Source organism: Strongylocentrotus purpuratus, unplaced genomic scaffold, assembly GCF_000002235.5.
Source record: "Strongylocentrotus purpuratus isolate Spur 01 unplaced genomic scaffold, Spur_5.0 spur5_scaffold_15, whole genome shotgun sequence".
In the NCBI taxonomy this organism is placed as follows: domain Eukaryota; kingdom Metazoa; phylum Echinodermata; class Echinoidea; order Camarodonta; family Strongylocentrotidae; genus Strongylocentrotus; species Strongylocentrotus purpuratus.
This window is the reverse complement of record NW_022145600.1, coordinates 7252133-7277112: the sequence shown is the minus strand read 5'-3', so window position 1 is coordinate 7277112 and position 24980 is coordinate 7252133. Positions and strand designations below refer to the sequence as shown.

Here is a 24980-nt window from a genome sequence, read left to right as displayed (position 1 = left end):
GGGTTCATTGTTCCATGTCAGGGACGTGATTATTAAAAGCGGTGTTATTTCTAATTTGGCGAGCGAGCGAAAAAAATCACTTCTCTTTTATAGGGAAAATATGGTACATAAACTTGGGTTCATTGTTCCATGTCAGGGACGTGATTATTATAAGCGGTGTTATTTCTATTTTGGCGAGCGAGCGTAGCGAGCGAGCAAAATTTTTGTAATGATAATTGGTTCATAAATTTCATATTTTCTTGTTGCAGGGCAGGGCTTACACAATCACGTCTAAGGTGATGTTAATTCCGTTTTGGCGAGCACGAGCACACCAAAACTTCTTTGAATAACGTTTGGTACATAATTATTAACTGGTTGTTGCAGGTTGGGGCGGGCACGTTAGCGGTGTCAATTCCATTTTGGCGAGCGAGCATAGCGAGCAAGCAAAAAACAAAATTCTCTTTTAATAGAAATTAATAAATAAACTTGTTTTTATTGGTGCAGGTCAGGATGGACGCAATCGCGTTTAACGCGATTCAATTCCTTTTTGGCGAGAGGGCGAAAAAACTCTTCCATTTTTAATGATATTGTTGCAGGTCAAGGGTGGGCACAATTGTTTCCAAAGGCAATATCTATTCATTTTATTCGCGAGCAAGTGTAGCGAGCGAGAAAAATGAATTACTCTCTTTTAGTAACATTTGGTACATACACTGTGTGTTATTGTTGCCATGGTTGCAGGTCGGGGCCCGTCGGGGCAGGCACAATTGTATTCTAGGCAATGCTAATCCTTTTCTTTTTTCAGGGGGACGAGCCAGTGAAAACATTTAATACAAAATAGGCTAGCAAGCAGTTCGCGCCAGCGAAGAGTTTCGAATTTGTTATATCACTTATATTTTCCTATTTTCATTTGTCTTAATTTTTCAGGGCCGTATGCGGAATATTTTTCTGGTGGGAGAGGGGGAAAGATGCGTTAAAAGTTTTCGAAGAATCTCAAAAGCAAAAGGAGTGAAGGGAGTTCGAGCGACCGAACTGGTCATGAGGGTACTTTTGCATTTTCAAAAGTAGAATTGAAGGATTTGGTATAGGCCTACACTACATTTTCAGGAAAAAAACTGTACGTTTTCAAAATATCTGGGGTCAACTGCCCCCCCCCCCCCTGGTGCGTACGGCCATGGTCTTTTTTTTAATTAATTTCCCCATTTTTTTCCTTTCCTTTTCTTTTCCCTTTTTCTTCCTTTTCTCTTCTTCCTTTTTTCTTTCCTTTTTCTCTTTTTCCTTTTTTCTCTTTTTTTCCTTTTTTTCTTCCCTTTTCTTTTTTTCTTTTTCTTTCCTTTCCTTTCTTTTCTTTTCTTTCCCCTTTTTCTTTTTTTCCCCTGGAGCCCGTCAGGGGGGGCACTCTGCCCCCCCCCTGCCCCCCCCCCCATAATAGGTACGCCAGTGCTGATATGACGTAAACGTCATTATCTGATAATACTTATTATCCTTGATTAGGTCGATAAATAGATATTTAGTGATTACCGGTAATGCGACCAAATCCAGCTTGGAAGGCCCCCGCATAGCCAGCTGTGTGTGCTCCCAGGCTATGCCCGATCAGATGCATGTCACCGTACACAGCACCATGTACTCTAAAAGAATGACAAATTGTAATAATTATTATGTCACAACGTTGTAATTAAGATCAATATTGTGGTTCAGACTTGTTCATGTTAAAGGTACTATGTCCCATTTGCAGGACAAAAAAATGAAAAAGTTAAATTCCAACTGCATTTGAAAGATAATACTAATTTAGAACTTCCCTAAAAAAGGTGGGGCTTGAAAATGTCTTCAAGTGGGGAAATAACGACTATTAGTTGTCAAATCAACTTTAGGGCTATAGAGCCCAAAAGTAATAGTCTTGATTTTCAGACAATTGTACCGAATGGTCATACGTTTTATGCTGCGCAAAGATTCAATCAGTTTAATCTTGGCCATCACAAGAAGTGGGTTATTGATGTAGACAAATGCTCATGTACCCTTTACAACTCTTTTCATGTTTGTTATTACCAAAGAAGAAAAAAAGCCAGTCAGTCACTCAATAGTGTCTGACAGTGAAGTCTAGCAAGTAAACAGGTTTCCTTGCATAATTTGAATATGAGGACACTGCTAAGGTTTAAATTTCACAGATAGGACATACATGACATATTCATAGTTCCTGCAAAGTTCTACAGCATTTGAGGTTGGCTGCAAATGGGACATAGTACCTTTAAACTTCTTGATGAAGAAACATTTGAATAAAGAATCTTATATTAAATAAACGTATATGGCCGGCCATCTGAACAACCTCCTCGCAAAATTCCTTAAAGCTTAAAGAAAACACACAACACACAAAGACCGTGTGGGGTGGGGCGGGGACGGGGGACCTACATTTCCATCAGAATGTTAAAGTAATTAATATTTGGCTAATGATCGGTTAACATTCGAGGAGCACGATGGTCTCTTCGTAATATTCAATTCGTATTTATCCCAGCCCCCACCCCCACTCCCCACTCCAGGGTCGGAGGGACTGCATGCGCGTTCCAAAAATCTCCGGCAAAGGGGTACACCAGAGATAGGGGGCCGGGGTATTTACATGATAACATCTTTAACAGGCAACATATATAATATTCCTGTAGACATTAACTAAACTTCTTCCAGAAAACTTGTTAATTTTCGTAAAATGGGAATTTCATTTATAGGCGATAGACTATAATTACAACAAACCAATGAATCTGTTCTGTCGTACAATGTAATAGATTTTTATTGTAAAGGGCGTTTCTGATAGGAAGGGATTATTAAATGACGCATTGATTATGTCAGAATGTCCTTGAATAAAATAATGGCAAACATATTAAATGGCAAACATATTATGGCAAATATATTATGGCAAGTATACCTGTTCAGAGCACGTGCAAGCATGGCTATCTCTCGCCCAACCACCCGGGTGTTTTGACGGCACAGGTAATTGTACCCTCCCACAGCCCCATCATTCCAATCCACCATTATCACGTTCATATCCTCCTGTGACGAAAGAGCAGTTGAAATAATCAAATAATAATAATAATAAGTTATGGTAGCATATAATCTAGACTGTTGATGTTATATCAAATTTCTTCACGGTCTTGAGAAAAAATGTTTAAACAAATATTCCTTACTTGAAATTGGTGGTTGATCACAACTCAATCATCATCATCATCATTCTGCAGGTATTGTATCCTTTAAAAAGAACTTTCTTGTCATTGTCATGGTGTCTTCGCATATATATTTATACTTCGATTTATCTCTTATGGGTCCCGTTTTGGGTATATTAGGAACATAGGTCTACACAGTAAAAACGCTGTTTAAAAAAGTGATGTTCACTTACAGTTGTACACTATCTTAAACAACAGTTGATCAAATTGTAAACAATGTTGCTCGAAACAGAAGTAATTTTGTTAAACATTCGTTGTTTAAAATTTAATGACTGCTATATTTACTATACGAGAGCTTTTAGACAGTGTTGTTTACATATGACGTCATGTGTCTCGTGCCAGTTAAGTGCGTGTTGGCTAAAGGCTTTATTTCACATTGTTATGTTTAGAAACAGGTTCCTTGAAACTAACATGCAATTGAAATTGACATGCCACTTAGAAATGCAGTGCAGCTGTTAAGGCACAGCTCATTGTTATTCATATTAGATGCATACACACAATGCAAGTGTATGCAAGGGTCTTTTGCTGACTACACAGATTGATACATATGTAAAAGCACATGGACATTGAGTCTGGATTAAACTACCAAAGCAACCACACGTGTTTCTGCAGGCTTCATTTTGTTTGTCTCTATACTTACATTTATTTAGCTTAATAGTTATTACTTTCCAACCCACAACACAACATCATGGCCGACCAAGCTACCGACGCGCTTCTAAGTGACTGGGGATTCAATGGCTTAATTGAAATCACTTTTCTATTAACCACTTTGAAGTTTTTAATTTATAGCGTAAGTTCACAGTTAAAATTTTCGGTATCTGTACGCAAATGTCAGAATACAGGTAGACTTAAAATCGTCGCGTCATGCAGTGCGGCACTGATCGCGCACTCGGTTATAACGTGTGCTAAATTCCTTGCCATAGGGATTGCATGCATCCCTATATATGCAGTTTATACGTGCGTGCATGCGCGCTCATGCAAAATGGGCACTGTTTTGGCGCTAATTCATGAATTGCAGAATTACCCTAGTCTTCATATACCTATATAGAGACCCAGAAGTAGTGGTGCACTTATTCAGAGTATCAAACCCAAATTATACCCCATTATACAACCCTTTTGTTGTAAACAACCCCCACTGAACAACAGCTCCTTTTTAAACAACTTTCTTTAAACAACCCAGTTGGTTTAAACAACCCCAACTGAACAACAGCTCCATTTTAAACAACTTTCTTTAAGCAACCCAGTTGGTGTAAACAACCCCCACTGAACAACAGCTCCTTTTTAAACAACTTTCTTTAAACAACCCAGTTGGTGTAAACAACCCCCACTGAACAACAGCTCCTTTTTAAACAACTTTCTTTAAACAACCCAGTTGGTGTAAACAACCTCCACTGAACAACAGCTCCGTTTTAAACAACCGTCTTTAAACAACACCGGTTGTTTAAATTGTGATTTTAAACAAGTTGTTCAAAATGTTGATCAACTAAGTGTTTAAACTTTAAACAACTCGAGTTGCTTAACATTTTAAACAACTCTTAGATCAGGTCACCCGTTAATCAAGAGTTGTTTAAACTTTTAAACAACTTGTTCACAAAAATTTTAACTGTGTATGGTTCTCCCTTCAATAAAGGCCTTTTTGTAAAATAAAATGGCTAGGAATTATATCACGGTACACAGTTTCTCTACATCTGTTAAATACATTTTATATCAAGCTGACTTAATTTTGATTTGTTATTCTTTTATATTGGAGGCGTTGCGAATAAAATCAATCACTAAATAATTGAAAAGAGGTACTTTATTGAGAAGCGAATCTTTGATCGCTTGGAAGTAATCAGAAAAGATGGTATCGGTGTAGCCATGGATGATGAACTTGGTCTTGAGTTGGCCATCGAAGAGCGACGATCTTAGCTTCTCGTCGTCGGTACGGTCGAGGAGATGGTAGTCGTTCTGGGCTTGGTTCGACCGCGTGTAGAGGAAGAACTGGGTGTTGACCGCGGCCGGCGAATCGGGCGGGAAGCGAAGTGAGTGACAGGAAGCCGAGTTATCGAAACATTCCAAGTCGCCGTAGCAGACTTCGCGTGCAAGTGCTAGACGTGCGGGTAACAAAGTACAAGAAAAGAAGTTATGAAACTATTAATTTCATGATATGAGCAGATATGTATCTTTAGTGATTGTATTCATTGATAACATATCACAAAATAGCAAAGGCAGAGATTTGATTTGATCAGTTTTGATTTTTTAGTGTCAGTAGCTTGACTGCCAAGAATTAATCATGAACATAATGATAACAAAACATTATCACGTGTAATGTGGAATTATTCTTCGATTATACGGATGAATGTCAAATTATTACTTTTTACCTTGTTGCTGTTGCAACGGGGTTGTTGTTGTAATTATTATTGTTTGAATACCCCAACATTTGAAACGAAAAGTATAGCTATTAATCAAAAATAGTATCCAAATTAATGATCTAATTATGATCGAAAAAGTATTTTTCAACAATGAGATGTTCTCTATATTGTAATCAGGTTCTGCTCATACGATTTTACTCATAATACGATACAGATCTTGAAAAATATTACCAAATATGGTTCGAAATTGTTCACGAAAGCACTCACTCGTTTGAAATTGTTTAACAATTTAGAAAATGAATCATTTTCTTACCTGTTTGAAGATACAGCAAGGTAAACAACACCACAATGATCCGGTTCATCATTTTTGTGTGTTATATCCAATATTTTCTCTTCTGTTTTACCACTATATGAACTCAGAAAAGTTCTTTAAAATCTTAAGAGTAGGAGATGAGTGTTGTGTCCGTTGTAGTATACACCTATTGCTAAATACAAAGTTTGTGAATTATGATTTTTTTTTTTGACAAGTGTTGTCTTTATCATTAACGTCTCCGTCATTAACGGAAACGGAAGTTCGAAAGCGCGTCACAGACGGAGGAATCCGTTGATGCCTTCAAGTTTGGCTCAAAACCACTAATATCTTGTGTCTATGTTCTTACTATAATCGGCTTATTCGAGGATAGGTAACTTATGGCTTTATGTGAATGCCTATTTATTATGCAGTGACGTCATAGTGATTACATTCTGTTTTACAGATAAACAATGATATCAAGGGCGTCGAAAAATATAACATGAACAATTGTAATTTGTTATAATTTTATAGTTATCTGTGCCCGCATCTTGGATTGTTTAATATACAGAATAATATTGTGTCTCATTTGAATACCCTGTTTTTATTCTCAGTTGATTTCTTCCCAGTCGAATTATGTTAAAAAATATTGTCTCTATTGAGGACCTAAAGTATTTCTGTATTTTCAGACTAATTTTTTTTTATTCAGACATATTGAAATTGATATTGCCACCGGATTACCACTTAGGAATAACAATAAATAATTATGCACGTCCCTAAACAAGAATTATCTCTTTTTGCAAAGCGGACGGAAAGCATCCTTAATACTACTCGAAAAGATAAGAAGAGGAAAAACGGCATGGATTTATATGATTTTCTCCGTCTTGAAAAGAATTATCTTATCATGAAATGAGATTATCAAACCGCTATTTCAGACGTAGAGTTTAATCGTCTTACGTAACGATGTATCGGTGATGAATATCTGCTAGCTTATTAATCATTTTGTTAATGGCTGCGTGGAGTGGTTTCCTAAAAATGGATGTCATCCTGTTGGTATTTTTCCTTACCCTTGGAATTATACAAGGTAACTATGGCAACATTTCAACTTCCAAATTAAATTACTTTCTTTTGTTCTTTTCTGTCTAAAAATTCATGTTGCCTGAATGTGAGCTTAAAGTGTACGATTATCGTATGTAAATGGTTTAAATGTTATATTTTCGCTTACTTTTATCACAGTTTATTGATTTATTTTTATTTACTTCATCATTTTTTGTAATTGTTTGCTGCCGATGGTGCAATTACTGTCTTAAATGATGACTGTGTTATCTCTGTGTCTGTTCTTTCTGTCCTTTCTTGCTCTCTCCCGTGGGTCCAACGTCGAAACACGAAAAAGAAAACGAAGGAATTTCTCAAATATGCAATTGAGATCCTTTTGCCCGTCGCTTTGCGATGTATTAATACCTTAACATTATAGATCAATATACACTTCAACCAACTCCACTTTGCAACTTAAAATAAACCTTTGTTCCTAATTTTATTACTCAGCCCATGCTGAAGAGGTATGCTTCGACGATGTCGGTTGCTTCGCCGACGATCCGTGCCACATTCGCGGCTTCCCACCACGATCGCCCGACACCATCAACACTCGCTTCCTCCTCTTCACCCGGTCGAACAGGGACGATTACCAGGAGCTGAGCCGACACGATGTCGACGGTCTTCGGGCGTCGAACTTCGACCCGAAGAGGACGACGAAGATGTTCGTGCATGGATGGTGGGCGAATGGTCTAGATCCCGAAGAGCTGGAGAGAAAGGATGCCTTCCTTGAAATGGTCAGTGGCAGGTTTTTTTCTTTCTTTCCTTCTTTTATTTCCCCTTCTTTTGTAACTTGTTGATATTTTGTTATTTTCTTTGTCTTTATTATAGAGGATGGATTTAACAAGAAGGCAGAGAATAACTTTAATTTAGCAGAAAGATAGATCCTAAATCTGGTACTTTTTTTAGAAGTGTCGCTATCGGAGAGGGGCATGTTGCAGAAAACTATGTCGACAAGTTCTTATTTCTTATCACGTTATTTTACTCTTGTCGGCTAATTTTGAAATATCATTGCTTTTTTTCTTGTCATTTTTTCTTTTCACTTTATTTGTAACCCTAATCGATGATACACTTTTTTGAAATTATCCTGTCGTTTTAGCTATTTGCATAAGCGTCTGTAAACTTTTTTGTAATATATGTGACACTCCTATATACCTGTCAGATAATCAACGATCGAGACCCCCGTGTTCTTTTAACATGTCGCTCATATTTCTTGTGTTCAACATTGTCTTGAAACATATAAAAAGGTTTACCATTGATCATTATTCATCCTCTTTTTTCATCACTTATCAAAACTAGGAGGATGCTAATGTCATCGTGGTTGACTGGCAGAGGGGTGCGGCGGAGCCCCTCTACGGGGTAGCTCATCAGAACACCCGGGTAGTCGGGCGAGAGATCGGGCTTCTAGCTCGCTTCCTCAACCTCGAGACTGGGATGTTCTTCAAGGATGTTCATCTGATAGGGATGAGTCTCGGTGCGCACGCGGCAGGGTATGCTGGCGAGAATCAGCCTGGATTTGGGCGGATTTCAGGTGAGAAACTTTCTCCTCTTGCTTCGATGACGAATCAAGTTGGAGAAATAAAATTACGGATTATCGTCACTATATTTGGATAAATCCCCCCCCCCCAAAAAAAATAAAATAAAATAAAATAAATAAAAACAACAACAACAAACAAAAATTAATCGGCAATGCCATTTTGGCACTTGTAAGAATCATGTGAGAATACAAGATAATAAAAGTGAAAATAAAATAGTGAAAGAAAGCGATATATTAAAAAAGAAATATAGGCCTACAAACTTCGATTGATGTCTGACACTGCAAAATTACAGTTGCGTATATCCAACTATTGACACTAGAGATGGAATATCTCAGCTGCCAAAGCACATCCTTGCATGCCCTAAACCAACTGCAGGTTTTAAATGTTCTTTTTATTTTGGAATGGGGAGGTTTTAAATAAGGCCTTCATGATAATGCTTGTTCAATCCTTTGCTGGATACTCTACTGCTCATAGTAAGTGAGTGTCGATTAAGTCACGGTGAGATATTTTTGTCCTTTGACTTCTTACTACAGGTCTCGACCCCGCTGGTCCATTCTTCCGCGACGAGGGCTTCGAATTCCGTGACAACGGACCAGAGTGTCGCCTCGACCCCACGGACGCCATCTTTGTTGACGTCATACACACCGATGCCAATGAAATCACAGGACTTGGACAGATGCTTCAGGTTAGTGACCAATTCTATAGTGGTGAGTTTTTTTAATGGCAAGCACACCCAAGCAACTCCGGTATTCTGCAGGGGGGGGGGGGGGGGGGCTACAGTTCCAAACATCTGACCAACAAAATAAAATTTGAAGGGGTGGTTTCCCTCCATATTTTCAAAATTAACGCACACAAAAACACTCAAAGAATGTATTCAATATTACAAACATAATTTGTTATTTCGAAAATGTTCGGGCACCACTGCTCTGGTTTTTTCGAATTTACCTGTTAAGAAATAATCTTGGTGAAGCCTGTTAAATCTAATATGAACATTCCCTTTATTAGAATATAATTATATTCCTCTATCCGAACAGCTGGGACATATAGACTTCTACCCGAACGGTGGACGCAGGCAAGCCGGGTGCAACCGCGCGGACCTCTTCTCGGGATGCAGTCATTCGCGGTCATGGAAGCTTTTTACCGAGAGTATCCGGTCTGCGTGCAGCTTTACCGCGTACCCTTGCGAGAGCTGGGCTCAGTTCGTGGCCGGGAACTGCGTTGATTGCGGTGCACGCGGTTGCCCTATCATGGGTTACCGCGCTGACGAAAGCACTGCGGTGACCGGCAAATTCTACTTGTACACAAATGGGGAGCGTCCATATTGCATGGCGGACTAGTTAACCAATGATATACATGTATTTGAATTAAGATCGTTATATCGTAATTTCGATTTTCATTTTATTTCATTATGTCGAATCATAGTTTCGATGAATCTTCAACATGTTTAAGATATCTCAATGGAAATTATTGGAGATATTTATCATTAGGCATACACAGTTTTCTTGTGAGTACCAGAAAAACCATGTCAGATTTTAGGAAAGGAGAGCATTTAGGTCTACCAGCCTACGACTTTACCACAATAGCGTATAGAAGGCGAATAAATCATGAGTTATACTGATGATCATTAATTGTTGTGATTCATTTTCTCCATGAATATTATGTTGAAAACAGAATGATTTGAACATTAAATGAACATTAACATTCCAAACCTATGAGTGATTATTGAGTGGTATCGTTAATGTATGATCCATCAAGCAAATGGTATGTTTTATACTACCAATTTATCATTACACCGTATTAGACCCATTGTATTTGAAAGGGGGAGGGGTGCCATTGCCCCCCCCCCCCCCCGACAGATTTGCAAAAAAATGTGAAGAAGAAAGGAACAGAACAGAAGCAAAAGTGAAGCAATGAGAAGAGATGAGAGAAAATAACATGTTGGAAGGATAGGTTGACAAGAGAAAGAGTAGGGGAAAATAAGAGAGAGAGAGAGAGATGGCAGAGATTGAGAGTAACATTACATTGACCATCTCTACATGTGGTGTGAATACAGGGAGGATGTTAGTTATTTATTAGGTTGTTGTTGTTGTTTTAGTTTTAAGGGCGTGTGTCATCCAATTATGAATATTTACGCCTTGGTCTTGTTCTTCTTCTAGCTTTGGTTTCAGACTTGATGACTTCAGAGGAGAACACCGGATTAAAAAAAAAAATATATATATATATGTATAAATTAAAAAAGGGGAAGGCACATCATGCCTACTTTCTTCACTCCGCTCTATTTTCTTTCTCTATCTCTCTCTCTCTTTCTTTCTCTATCTCTCTCTCTTTTTTTTTTCTCTCTCTCTCTCTTTCTCTCTGTGCGTATATACCTCTCTTTCATTCACCGTTTATTCTATATATCTATGTTATATCGTTCTTTTTTTTCTCTCTCTTTCTCTTTTTCTCGCTTCGCTCTCTAAGCTATCTATCTTAATCACTTTCCATCTTTCATTGTCCACGTCTGTCTGGCTACCTTATTTTTAATTATACACCCTTTTCATTTACTATCGTCCAGATATACATTTTGCTGAAAAACAAAATTAAACCGTTCGTCTATATGACGATGTTTAGTTAAGAGATTATCACGTATGATATAACGGGGTTTTGTTAATCTAATCAACTGCACCTGCCGAATTTCACACGCTAAATATTAATATAATGAATTGTTAAATAAGCAATAGCCCTTGAAATAATTTGTGATAATATAGTAATTAATCAATCGTTTCCTCACGATTATTATTTCAGCAAAACGCATGACGCGCTTGTCATGTTGGTCTTGATGTGTTTTAGTTGTGAGTTTGATCGCCCGGATAGTTATTAAAGTGGCTTATTTTCGTCGTTTACCATGGATTTCCACATTGTGGTTTTGTTCTTGCTTGGTTTCGTTTCAAAACAAGGTAAGGCAAAAACGTTTCCTTCAATCAAGTAGGCCTACGTAATATTTACGGATACTGGGCTGATTGCTGTGTGGGGGGGGGGGGGAGAGAGAAGAGGATAATATATGTAATATTATCGTTGCTAGTTTGGGGGTATTTTGTAGAGATGATATAATTTGTCAAAATGAGATGGGGGAAATGTAGTGTAACATTAGGAAATTATTTTGATGATGTAGAAAGTTTCGGCGTTCGGTATCCAAGGGGTGTGGACACCCCCCCCCCCCCCCCTCACACAACATACACAAACCGACTCACACACTTTCATCGTTTTGTTCTTGTGCTTTAAATATGAGGTGTCGAATATATTGGTTGGAATGTCTGTCTTTTATAATGTTTTCGTTATTTTTAAAAAGTTATGTGCACAACGCTGATTTGTGTATGTTGAATGTTAGATAACATTGCTGTTGAATAAAGGGCAGATGTGATTGACGCAGATTACAGGTTAAAATGCACTGGCGTTTGGGTCGATAATTTACTGCTAATACATGCATAGATCCATCGTCGTAAATTTTGAAGGGATAATAATGAGGGCAAATAACATCGAGAATGCTTGTAGATTTACCAAAAGATAGATGGCATCAACTTCGTCGTAAATGGCACCGGTACGACAGCCTATTATTAATGTCCACTCATTATCCATCTCTTTGTTCTAATTTAAAGTTTTATCCGAAGAAGTTTGCTACGATGATGTCGGATGTTTTACCGACGAAGGTTGCCATTGGTTAGGCTTCCCGCCCAAGCCACCATCCGAAATCAACACCATGTTCTTTCTCTATACGAGACGTAATCAGTTCGAACCTCAAGAGCTACGACGTGGTGATGTCGACGGTCTCCGAGCGTCGAACTTTGACCCGAGGAAGAAGACGAAGATCTCTTCTCACGGGTACACTGCGGATTCCTTTAGGCCCTGGGAACTGGATAAAAAGGATGCTTTCCTCGAAGCGGTAACTTAACAATTGTCAATTTAATTTTCCTCTCTGATAATTATTAATCTTGGAGAAATTAAAATTAAAACACATCAACCAAGCCTTGAAGATAATGGCAACTTCCTTTAAAATCAACCCTGTGTCTCTGTTTTCTTTGGTTAGAGCCCACGAGGCCGACACCATGGTTCATCATGATACCAAGAGTTTCGGTCTCGTTCGCATTTATAGGGCCACTTTTCAGAGGGTTCGCTAAACCGATGGCCATCCAGATGGACATTCTTCAACTCTACCTTACTTATTCGTGTTGTCAACCTCGTAGGGTCGTAGGCCATTTCTTTTTTGTTTCCTTTTCTTTTGTCTTTGTTTATTTTGACTGCTTTTGACTGTATGTCTACTGCAGGGGGACGACCTCTTTCTTTGGTATCAACACATTTAGTTATCAAATCACTTATCTTTTACCAACTCGATGCTACTTTTATTTTGCGTCTGTAATTAATTCCTCGATCCATCATGATTATCTCCATCTTATCGAACACAGGAAGATGCAAACGTCATCTGCGTTGACTGGTCCGGTGGCGCTAATGATCTGTACAGCAAGAGTCACCAGAACGTTCGTGTGGTCGGGCGAGAGATCGGTCTTCTCATTCGTTTTCTCAACTTGGAGATGGGCATGTTCTACAAGGATCTCCACGTCATCGGCATGAGTCTGGGGGCACACGCAGTAGGGTACGCCGGCGAGTTTCAGCCTGGAATTGCAAGAATAACAGGTATATGACGAGGGTAATTCCCATCGCCTTCGATCTTCTCATATTCATTATTTGCAGTAGCCAATCAAACAACAATATTACCTGTTTGATTCGCTAGCTCTGGAACGAACATGGCTCATCCTTCAATATCAGGCAACTTTAAACAAGCCCTGGTCATGAGTTTTCTCTAATCCGCCTCTAAACGATTCTTCGTATAAATTAAGACCTTTTTGAAAACTTTCCCTGAAAAAGACTATTATTTTTGAACATCCTAAATCGGCATTAATTCGTCACCTTGATACCTTAAATGCGAGGTTCTACCTCTCAATGTTGTCTGCAAAACTATTATTGTAAAAATCAAATTCATTACCATTTTCAATAGGTCTCGATCCCGCTGGTCCGTATTTTCGTGACGAGCTAGGTTTCGAATTCTTCAACAACGGTCCCGAGTGTCGTCTCGATCCTACCGACGCCATCTTTGTTGACGTCATCCATACGGATGGCAATGATATTATAGGAGCAGGTCAAATGGGGCAGGTGAGAATGGTGACAGATCCAGGATTCTGTGCCAGGGGACTTAAGTACCAAATTCTTTTACGAACGTACGAAACCAAAAGGCTGCCGAGAGGCACAGTTATAAATGGAATTTTTTTATAATGAAAATGTTATACCTAAAATTTGCCATAGTTATTGGGATTAACCGGAAGGCGATCCCGACAACCCCACCCGGTGCCCTGATTCACAACTGATGAAGGTTGCTTTTGTGAGGTTTTATAAACGTAGTGATTTTCATCTCGATTTTTTAAGAAATCAATGCACTCCGTAAAACGTCATTTGCTCCGGTGATTTATGTTTCGGCTTTTCCCGCCAAAGATTATATTGACTGGGATGGTGCTTTGGTTTTGGGTTAGGTTTGGATTAAGGGTAGTCTATGGATAAAGTTGAAGATTTGAACAGTGTCACAAATCGACCACGAAACAATAAAACCCGGAAATAGTGGCGTATCATCATCTCATTCGTTGATGTATGCTATTTTCTGAACCTTCACATGTGGACTTGACATAAATTATATTTTTGTGTAGCTTGGCCATCAAGACTTCTATCCAAACGGTGGACGCCATCAACCCGGTTGCGACGGCCCCGACCTGACAACAGGTTGCAGTCATTCATGGGCATGGATGTTGTTTACAGACAGTATCCGATTCTCGACGTGCAGTTTTACCGCGTACCCTTGCGATAGTTGGGTTCGGTTCGTTGCCGGTAACTGCGGTGAATGCGGTGAACGTGGTTGCGCTATCATGGGTTACCACGCCGACCAGAATACCGCGGTAACGGGCAAGTTCTACTTGTCTACAAACGCGGACATTCCCTATTGCATACCCGAATAGCATAATGAATTTGATGTGAGATAACCAAGAGCACGTTGTGAATGATTTTTTTATCAATTTCGAAATTTTTAGGGGGACATTGTTTTCGATTAAGTTTTAAACCTAATGCTATTTTGTCTGTCGTTTATAATCAATCTTTTAGGTAAATCAATATGTGTATTCAATATACATTTAGTCACGCAATTAGTGATGTTTGGTATTTGAAGGAAATACAACTTTGTTAATTAGATATGAAACAGATGGCAATATTTTTTTCTCTCCCATGTATTTTTTGTTCTTCAAAAATGAAATAAAATTGTTACGGTTATTATTTGCACAATTATTGATTTGCATTATGATTATTTCGATGTTTGATTTAGTGAACAGGTCCGGGTGATATTTCGTTTGTACTAGTTCGTTGCTACGTTAATTTCACTGCATTTAGGCCTTTAGTTAGTGAGTGCCTTTGTATTTTGTATAGTTTTAATTCAGATATGAATTAATATTTTACAGAAACAGTCGAAGTGAGTGAAGAAGGGAAAAGAAGACAATGTGTAGAGGAGAGAAAAGGAGAGAGTGAATAAAGTAGAGGAGAGGAGAAGAAAACAAAGCGAAAAGTATGAAAAAGTATTTAAAAAAAGAGAGGTGTGAGCAGGAGAGGAAAACAAGAAAAATACTTGGAGTAAGAAAATAGAACAGTGAAGAGAGTACAAGGAAAGGGTAAAAAAGGAAAAGAAAAGAAGAGGGGAAAAACCGTGTGAGAGAAATTATAACAAAATATCCATCAAGCCAAAAAAAAGAAACGTTTTATTCGTTATTTTTCTAACTCTCGTCCTCTCTCTCTCTCTCTCTCTCTCATTGTTCTATGTTCTCTCTATCTTTCCCTAGTCTCTCCCGTTCTGCTTTCTGTCACGAATACTTCACACTGTCCCTCTCTCTCTCTCTCTCTCTCTCTTCCTCTCTCTCTCTCTCTCTCTTTCTCTCTCTTTCTCTCTTTCTCTCTTCCTCTCCTCTCTCCCTCCATCCAATTCCCCCTCTCTCTCTAGTCCTCATCTTAGTATTTTACCCTCACAGTTGACTTTGTTCAGCTTGGAGATTATGACGAGGTTCCTTATCCTTTTCGACAATATTATCAGATAACAGATGTAAAGGTACACACAGTTCTAAGCTTCAGATTCGGTATATATATCTACTTAAATATTTGATAATGATTTACATGTACCCGGATAATACTAATCATCGTCATTTTTTTTTTTTTACCGAAACAAATATTGAGTGGTCACATTTGGTCGAAAAGTACAACAGAGTGATGTGTTTTACATGTTTATTATGGATTTCCACTTCATAATTTTGATCTGGCTTAGCTTTGCCTCAAGACAAGGTAAGATATTTATATTGTGGGAAAATTGCTCTTATGAATCTCGAGTATATGCACCAACGTATACCCGGGGCTGTGTATCAATAACGGGCAGGTTTTTGGTTTGGGTATGATGGGATAAACTGGATCGTTGCAAATTTTATAATGTTTTGTATGATATCTTTATATTTTTCCCAGAAAGTAATATTCCATGTACCACTTTTGGCTAAATACTATCGTAGATTCAACAAGGTTATAAACCCGAGCGAAAACAAATAGTTTAGGTTAAACATGACTTGATTAATAATGAATAACTGTTTTGCTCGGGAAAGAACTGTTTGCCTTTAAATGAAGGCAAAGGATATGTGTAACAGAACAGCATTAAGAACAACAAGCTCTTCTGTTGTTAGAAAGAAAAGACGCAGAAGATGAGCTTAATTATCATGGGGACATTTCCAATGAACAATAACTGATATTTTCGTTTCCATTTTCATCATGCCCCTTTCATTTAAAGTTTTATCCGAAGAAATTTGCTACGATGATGTCGGATGTTTTACGGACGAAGATTGCCATTGGTTAGGCTTCCCGCCCGAACCACCATCCGAAATCAACACCCGGTTCTTTCTCTACACGAGACGTAATCAGTTCGAACCTCAGGAACTAAGACGAGGCGATGTCGACGGTCTCCGAGCGTCAAACTTCGACTCGATGAAGAAGACGATATTCTCGTCTCACGGTTATACTTCCGATTCGTTCACTTCGTGGGAGCTGGGTAAAAAGAACGCCCTTCTAGAGGCGGTAGGTGCATTTTCTCTTGATATCGTTTTATTCTTTCTTGTCCTGTTGGCTATATCCTATTTTTGACATCAACTTTCAAATATATCTAGCAAACGAAACCAATTAAATTATCAAAATATGTACTGGTTTGAGAGACTATTGAATATGTGATTTCGAGGTGAGACCCGCAAGTAGGCCTAAATAACATTCCGGTGGTCGATTTACCCAATATCTCGAATGAAGTTGATGTATATTTGTTTTATCCCCTAATATAACCTTTAAGTATTATTGTTTAACTGCATTCTGTAAAATAGGAATATTTAAAAAAAAAAATGCAAACAGCTAATATCAAGGCAGTGAAAGACATTATCATTATCGACCTACTGTGACGTCACAAAATGATGTTGGTTTGTCGTGTTTTTTTTCTCGTTCTGTTTAACATAATCGCAAGGACTTTCGAAAAATCGTGTTTAGAGCAATTTCATGACACCAATGTGCTTTGGAAACAACGTTCGGATTATGCCCACGTACCGGCGTTCGCAAATTTTCAAAAGCTGACGCACATGGCTGAAATTGCCTAAGGATTATTTCTCGAAAGTCTTGTTGATATTGTTCCTTTGTTCGTATCTATTCCCTCAACCATCATCGAATGCAGGAAGACTCAAACGTCATATGCGTGGACTGGGGTGAAGGTGCATTAGGTCTCTACAGCAAGTGCCATCAGAACACCCGGGTAGTAGGGCGAGAGATCGGTCTCCTGGCCCGCTTCCTCAACCTCGAGACCGGCATGTATTACAGGGACGTCCATTTGATAGGAATGAGTCTAGGGGCACATGCCGTGGGGTACGCCGGCGAGTTTCAACCCGGTATCGGAAGAATAACAGGTGGGTAAAATATGAGTTTGGTTGGTTGGTTGGTTGGTTGGTTTTACCTAACTGTGAGGAAAGAATGTGTATGCTCGTAAGTAAGCAGGTGATTTCAAAGAGCTTGTTAAATAAATCCCCTTCCTTTTCCGGGGAAGAGTCCGCCCCCTTTTCAAAATCCATATTATCCACTGTCAAACAACTCAGATTCCCTGAGCTTCTCATTCCCTTAACCATTCCTTTCCCTCCACAAGCCGCCTCTAGAGTGACCCCTTACAAACACCATCTCATAAAATACCCCTAGCCTCCTAAACAACCCAGAATTAGGCATCAGAAATAAACCAAAAATAATTGTTTAATCTTGTTCTAGGTCTCGACCCCGCTGGTCCATACTTTCGTGACGAGGGTCTCGACTTCCGGAACAACGGACCAGCGTGTCGTCTCGATCCTACGGACGCCATCTTTGTCGACGTCATGCACACAGATTCAAATGACATCACAGGACTGGGACAGATGCAACAGGTTTGTTTCTTTGTTTTGTTTTGTTCTTTTTCAATAAGAACAACGCACAGAAACATCCAAGTCATCACAACCCTTCTCCGTATACCCTTGAGAATGAATCTAAACACGGATTCATATTTAGTACTGCGTAGCTCCGTTCCTTTCCATATGCATGTTGCTTTCTTCTCTTATTTCATTCAATTTGATACAGTCCTTCAAAATTTAAGTCCGGTAAAAGACTATCTTTATAATCATCAATATTATTATTATCATTATTATTAGTATTATCATCATCATCATCATCATCATAATCTTAGCCACGTTGTTACAATCTCTGGGAAAAACCTTTATCATCTTTGACATAAGACAATCTCAAATATCTATTTGCTCGTGATTTAATACTCTTCCCCTTCCCTTCATCTAACCATTATCATATTCCGTTTATTTCACAGATGGGGCATCAGGACTTTTACCCAAACGGCGGTCGAACCCAGCCCGGTTGCTCCGAGTCCGACCTCCTCTCAGGCTGCAGTCACATGCGAGCGGTTGCTCTATTCAGCGAGAGCGCGCGGTCAACCGCGTGCAGTTTTACCGCGTATCCGTGCGATAGCTGGAGAATGTTTACGGCGGGTGAATGCGGTGACTGCGGAGAAAGCGGTTGCGCCGTTATGGGTTACCACGCCGATCAGAATACCGCGGTCACCGGTAAATTCTACCTGCAGACCAATCCGCGATCGCCGTATTGCTTTCAGGACTGACAAGATATATTATGCCGGAAGATTTAAGATGAAAATAAACAGATCTAGTTCGTCACAGATGAAGAAAAATGTGCAAAATATAAACTGGACCATAAAGAATTTTGGATTAAATTTGTTTGCCGAATAAAGAGCAGATATAGCTAACATAGAAAACTAGTTGTCATTGAGGTGTATAGTGGTTAATTCACTTGATTCACAATCCAAGGGCCGATGGTTCGAGTCTCAGCCCGGCACTAATGTCCTTTGGCAAGATATTAATCCACATTTGCCATTCTTCAACCGGGTGTATTTGTGTAGCTTGCCATTGCTGGGGTATAATTATAATGGCAGGGCACCAGTGTATATTCAATACATTTTTTTTTTGTATTTCTTTTTTCTTAGAAAAATATTTGTATGGCCTCCAGTAAATGAAAAGAAATGGCACTGGGTTCAATGGGGGAATGTACAAAGTATGTTTAGAATCTACAGCCTTGTTCAAATATGACACGGTAAACTGCGGGAATATCATTTTGTTTTAATATAATGATGTAATTGTTATTCGCTTTATTTATCTGTATCTTATAACACAGAGCTCAGTGAACACCTTCTAGGACCTTTGTTGAGCGCAGTTGCCATTCATGTACACGCTTTTGTTTTAAACCGCCGCGGATTTACCGCTTCATGATATGTCAGGCCTTAAGACTGAAGGTAGCGACATACGTCATAATGACAATGATGACAATAATAAATGATGCATTACCGCTGATAATAATCTTGATGTTGATTGCAATGGTACTTAAATGGTGACGTCGGCCATGGTTGTGTGATGATGACATCGATGATGGTGGTGGTGGTGTTGGTGTTTGGGTAATCACAGCGATTACGTTGAGGATGAAAGATAATAAAATTAAAGATTATAACGATCATGACGATAAGCCCTATGATAGGGATTTGAGACCCGGCACGGCACTGGTGTCCGTTTGCAATTAAGACCATTATCTATATTTGCCACTCTTCTTCCAGGTTTTAAATGGATACCCGGTAGGCTACAAACTTTTATGTGGTTTAATTGGCTTCTGTGCACTTGTAAAATGGCACCGGGGTACTCCCCAGGGAGCGGAGCGTGTGGACTATTGTATAAAAATAATAATTTCTAGCTTCCAATGATCGGGGGGGGGGGATCAGAATTATTGTGCGGCGATTAGATACGTACCAATAAGCGCTTTACATATGTTATGTAATGACCTGTTCGTTTGTGTGTGTTTTTGTTCATTTATTTTCGAAACTTTTCGAAAGAAGATATATTTCACTAGAATATGCTTCTCAATAACAATTATATTCACGCTTATTCATCTATAGAATCAATGGTGTTGTGATTGGGCTGGTTGGGGACGCTAGAGTAGGCCTACAGATATTATGATTCACTTTATACCCTCAATATTCATATTGTTTTCATGAATATATGTATATTTGTGATTTTATTGTTTTGTAATAATCTATGTTTTTATTACTAAGATGCTGCACAACGTCGTTGCATCTCAGAAACTATAAACGCGTTTCACACCTAGCGATCTGCCTGTAGTATGAACATTATCTACTTCCCACGAAGTAAAATGTTGAAACATTAATATATTTTATTAAGTAACAAAAAAATGGGCGTTTGCCCCTATACAAAGAAAAGAAGAATATTTACATTTACGATGAGACACTCTTGAAGCGAAGATATGCTAATCTTCTTATGGCTAATATAAAGTAACAGATGCAATTTTTCTCAGGAGAATTTTTGCAAAAGAATCAGTCTTGGTCAGTTGTTGATCGGGCCATGTTATTTACAATTCCATCATACTCGTAAAGCCTCAGACGAAACCAGAAGACACTGCAAGTTTTCTCGATACTTAAAGATTTAAAGGCAATCATGAACATCTTGGTTCTACTCTTCGCTTTCTTTCATGTGTATCTTGGTGAGTTATGCCCCTCATTTTATTTGAACGAAGTATTCTATATTTTTCGAGACAAATATGATAACAGTTTGGATTTGTTGGGGTACTCTTACGGGAATAATAACAATTTGTATCGAGTTTCATTCATTTGTGATGGTCATGATAACAGGCCTGTGAAGGTTATCAGTTATTGATTTGTCGATAATTGACACAATTTGTCTAACCAAATGAAAATATTAAATTTTTCATTTTCTAAAAAACTTTGCTGAAATTAAAAAAGAAAAAGAAAATTCATATTTCGTAGATTATGGTACATGGGTCCGTGCATAAAATAGATATTAGTTGCTTCTTCTTTTTCTTCTTTTTTCTTTCTCACTCTCCTTTTTCTTCTTCTTAATTTTCTTCTTCTTCTCTTTCTTCTCCTTCTTATCCTCCTTCTTCTTCTCTTCTTTTTCATTCTCTTCCTCTTCTTTATCTTTTCCTTCCCTCTGTCTTTCTTCTCTTCCATTCATTCAAGCTATTCGGCAAATCCCGGTCTAGTCTTGTATAGGTCCCCTATGTTTTTAATCATAACAAATACTTCAACCCCACCCCCTGAAATTGTGAAATTAATGAAGAATTTCGTTTGTCAATGATAAACTATCTCTTTCCCCCCCCCCCCCCCCCTTCCAAGTTCAAGCCGAGGAGATCTGTTACGACGGCCTGGGCTGCTTTACAGACGACCTCGAGTGCCATAAATACCGTTTCCCGCCACAAACATTGGAGGAAATCGACCTCCATTTTTACCTCTACACGCGCCGCAATCGCGACACGCCCTATGAGCTATTCTGGAATGACGTCGGGTCCATTCGGAACTCGAACTTTGATCCCAAGAAGAAGACGAAGATTTTGACGCACGGATTCCTAGGGAACTATTCGGAGCCTATCTACGCCGAGTTTAAGGATGCCTTCATTGCCAGGGTAAGATATTTTACTTTCTAGAGCCCGGTGCACACTGAACGAGGCGTCATTCCGATTACGCTAATTAATGCGCTAATCAGATGCGCCAGTGAATGCAATTAGCCTATTTGCCTATTGATAAAAACATATATGTACTTTTCAAATTGCAATCACTTATGTACAACGAGCTTTATGCAAGTGCAAGCGATGTGTCATATCGGCAGGGGGGGGGGGGCACGTGCCCTCCAAAAATTTCCAAGATCGGTAGAACTTTCTTAGACCCCTCCCCAGGGCGTCGATCAATTACATGTATGTGCCCCCCCCCCTCCCCTACGGCCCTGCATATAGGCCTATTATCTCATCTTTAGAGGAGATTAAACAGTCTTTACTCGATCGGCTTGTATCATTCTCTTCACCGTCAGGAAGATGTGAATTTCATCCTGCTCGACTGGCGAGAAGGGGCCGTCACCCTCTACCCACGGGCCATGCAGAACGCCCGGGTGGTGGGTCGCCAGCTCAGTCTCCTCGTCCAGGCGTTCAACAGGGAGTTCGGAGCGTACTACCGGGACTTCCACATCATGGGGTACAGCCTTGGCGGGCATGTAGCCGGGTACGTAGGGCAAGAGATCCCTGGTCTAGGCAGGATTACTGGTAAGTATCCCTCGGAGAGGTTCTAAAGCCGTCGGCCCTCTAATTGCTTACTAACAAGCATTTATGCTTTCTTAGCAGTCACGTAAAAATAACCACCACTACTACTACTACTACATTCATTTTATGTTCTCATGAAAAAAATCAAAAACCAACAAACGCGATTGTATAATGATAGAAAAAACGAAAATAAAATGCTAAACGACCATAACGAAAGTATTTTAAAGGCATGAAACAAAACGTAAACAGATCGACTATTTTTTGTTGTAATATATCCTCTCCTGTTTACCATGAAATTAAACACTATATTTTTTTCAATTTGAATCTGGTCATATCAAAGCCGTTATGCGTTATGGTATTTGATTTTAAATGAAATTTACAACACATATAACCGGAATGGAGGACCTGCATAAGATTGAAAACAAAAATATATTGCAAAATGCAGTACGTGCTATTAGATAGTAAAGTTTGAAAGACGAGGATTGTCCAAGTTCGGCCCAAATTCCATAACTTTCTTATTTTTCGTCCGTTTTTTTATGATACTTTGACCGTTTTCATTGTTTAGATTTTCTCTATTTATTCATTACAACTTGCAAAAATGATACACCGTCGCAGTAATCATTTTAATATCAAAATCAAAATGGAGAATTTTTTGTTTGAAAAAAATTAAGATGGCTTCATAACAAAAGTATTACAAATTGAACTATATAATGATAACTCGATGTAAACAAAATTATCAGGGTCTAATCTTCATTATAGGTCTCGACCCTGCTGGACCAGGTTTTCAGAACACTGACGTCCCTGAATGTAGACTGGATAAAAGTGATGCGATTTTGGTAGATGTGATACACACCGACGGGAGACCAGTTGGATATGGAACACAAACACCGGTATGTTTCTTATTGTTGTAGTTGTTTGTAATTTGCTTCAGATTGAGATTTAATTTAATTTTATTTTTAATTTCAATTTATTTTTCTCGGTTTGATTCCCCTTTTATTCATGTGTGATTCTTCTTTTTCGATAAAAGGAGTTGACCATCTTAAAGGGATCGTTTAACAATGTTAAATCTGAGATACACGGCCCTACATGTTGTCAGTGTCTGTGATATGGTGTAATATTGACGCCCTAAAAAATTGCGCTTCAAAATGATCAAGAAGTGCCTCAAAAAAGTAAAAATCTTTGAGTGACCGGTTTTACCATACGTTATCCCCAATAGACTGTAGTGTAAGATGTGTAATTCCAATCATAAATATCTTGATAATCAGACAGGCGATCGGCTTGTAAAAGTTATGGGGTTCCTGACTGACCTAAAGGTTTATAATTATCATTGCAGCATGAGCTAAATCCAGAATTTTGTTTCAGAATCTGAAACAACGTTATCGGATCCCTTTAATCTAATGTTGCCGATTTTTGTTCTTATTTTATTTTTCAGTTCGGTCACATGGATTTCTATCCCAATGGCGGTTCGGACCAGGAAGGATGCTCTCTTGATGTTGTCTCTGTATGCAGTCATATGAGAGGAAGAGACTACTTCCTAGAGAGCTTGATCAACAAAGACTGTCAGTTTACATCCTATCCGTGCTCGGACTGGAATAGGTAAGGGTTAAGCCAGAGAGAAGAATTATTGAGAAGGAGAGAAGGAGAGGGTGGAGAGACGGTTAGAGAGAGAAAAAGAGGGGGTTAGGAGAGGGGAAGGAGGCGACAGAAAAAGAGAGAGAGGGGAGATGGACAGACGGTTAGAGAGAAGAATGGAGAAATAGAGAAAGGGGAAGGGAGGAAAAAGAAAGAGAGGGAGGGGAGAGAGAGAGAGAAAGATAGAGTGAGAGACGGTTAAAGAGAATAATAGAGAAATACAGAGAGGGGATCGAAGGGAGGCGAGGGAGAAAAAAAGGGGAGAGAGAGGGGTGATAAGAAGGTTAGAGAAAAGAATAGAGGAATATAGAGAGGGAGAGGTTGATTGAGAGATGGTTAGAGTGAAGAATAGAGGTGCACTGAGAGAGAGAGAGAGAGAGAGAGAGAGAGAGAGAAGCAAGAGAGAGAGAGAGAGAGAGAGGGTCAGAATGAATCAAAAAGAAATGAAGAATGCAAAGATGACAAACACAGAAATGGTCACATTAAAAAGACAAAGCTAATTGATGACACCATTTCCTTGTGATAACTGTTATGAACTATTAATTTGCAATTTTTCACCTCTTCAAAATGGAAGTCATGTAAATAAACATCCTAAACACGTTATTCATTTTTAAAAAAGTATTGATATTGGTATCCCAATCTTATTCTTTGTCAGCTATCGTCTCGGTCGATGCAATTCGTGCGGTGATGAGGGCTGCCCGTCAATGGGCATCAATGCTGAGATCAACCCGATAAAAGGTTCATACTACCTCCGTACAAACGCCGAGTCTCTCTACTGTATAGAATAGAATATTGATCAAGACAGATTTCCAGGACAGTGAATATACCCTCCCGGACGGACAACTAACCCGGACAATCATCCCAGAAATTATCCCCTCGGACAATAGTGCGAGGACAATTACTATCCCCCAAAATGTCCCCTTCGGGGGTCAATAACTTTTCCAGGGTGATAGTTTCCTTAAGAGTATTTTTTTTTGGGGGGGGGGGGGGGGGAACTATTCTGAGTTGTAGTTGTCGGGGAATACAATAACTGTGTTGTCTATTTTTTGCTTTTGTGGGAGAATCAATTACTGTTTCAATTTATTAAACTTCATTCCACAAGAAATATAACGTATAT

At 39.0% G+C, this 24980-nt stretch overlaps 4 protein-coding genes across 4 annotated transcripts; 3 read left to right on the top strand and 1 right to left on the bottom strand.

The window, feature by feature from the left end:
• Positions 1-1486: 1486 nt before the first annotated feature.
• LOC592851 (pancreatic lipase-related protein 2) lies at positions 1487-5999 on the bottom strand. The gene is made up of 4 exons (XM_030986444.1): positions 5850-5999; positions 4980-5272; positions 2891-3015; positions 1487-1604 (listed from the first exon to the last, which is right to left on the bottom strand). The coding sequence occupies exons 1-4, from the start codon at positions 5899-5901 to the stop codon at positions 1487-1489; spliced, it is 588 nt and encodes a 195-aa protein (XP_030842304.1). The 5' UTR covers positions 5902-5999.
• An 843-nt stretch (positions 6000-6842) lies between these two features.
• Positions 6843-9931, top strand: LOC583538 (pancreatic triacylglycerol lipase). The gene is made up of 5 exons (XM_783443.4): positions 6843-6909; positions 7371-7654; positions 8217-8448; positions 8989-9140; positions 9490-9931. The coding sequence occupies exons 1-5, from the start codon at positions 6861-6863 to the stop codon at positions 9790-9792; spliced, it is 1020 nt and encodes a 339-aa protein (XP_788536.1). The 5' UTR covers positions 6843-6860; the 3' UTR covers positions 9793-9931.
• Positions 9932-11237: 1306 nt separating this feature from the next.
• LOC592819 (pancreatic lipase-related protein 2) lies at positions 11238-14803 on the top strand. The gene is made up of 5 exons (XM_792324.5): positions 11238-11391; positions 12091-12374; positions 12895-13123; positions 13485-13639; positions 14185-14803. Exons 1-5 carry the CDS (start codon positions 11340-11342, stop codon positions 14488-14490), a joined length of 1026 nt encoding a protein of 341 aa, XP_797417.4. The 5' UTR covers positions 11238-11339; the 3' UTR covers positions 14491-14803.
• Positions 14804-17252: 2449 nt separating this feature from the next.
• On the top strand, positions 17253-24780 carry LOC594532 (pancreatic triacylglycerol lipase). The gene is made up of 9 exons (XM_030986443.1): positions 17253-17487; positions 17837-17988; positions 18420-18724; positions 20559-20665; positions 21318-21604; positions 22006-22234; positions 22991-23121; positions 23664-23827; positions 24519-24780. The coding sequence occupies exons 1-9, from the start codon at positions 17253-17255 to the stop codon at positions 24649-24651; spliced, it is 1743 nt and encodes a 580-aa protein (XP_030842303.1). The 3' UTR covers positions 24652-24780.
• Positions 24781-24980: the final 200 nt, after the last annotated feature.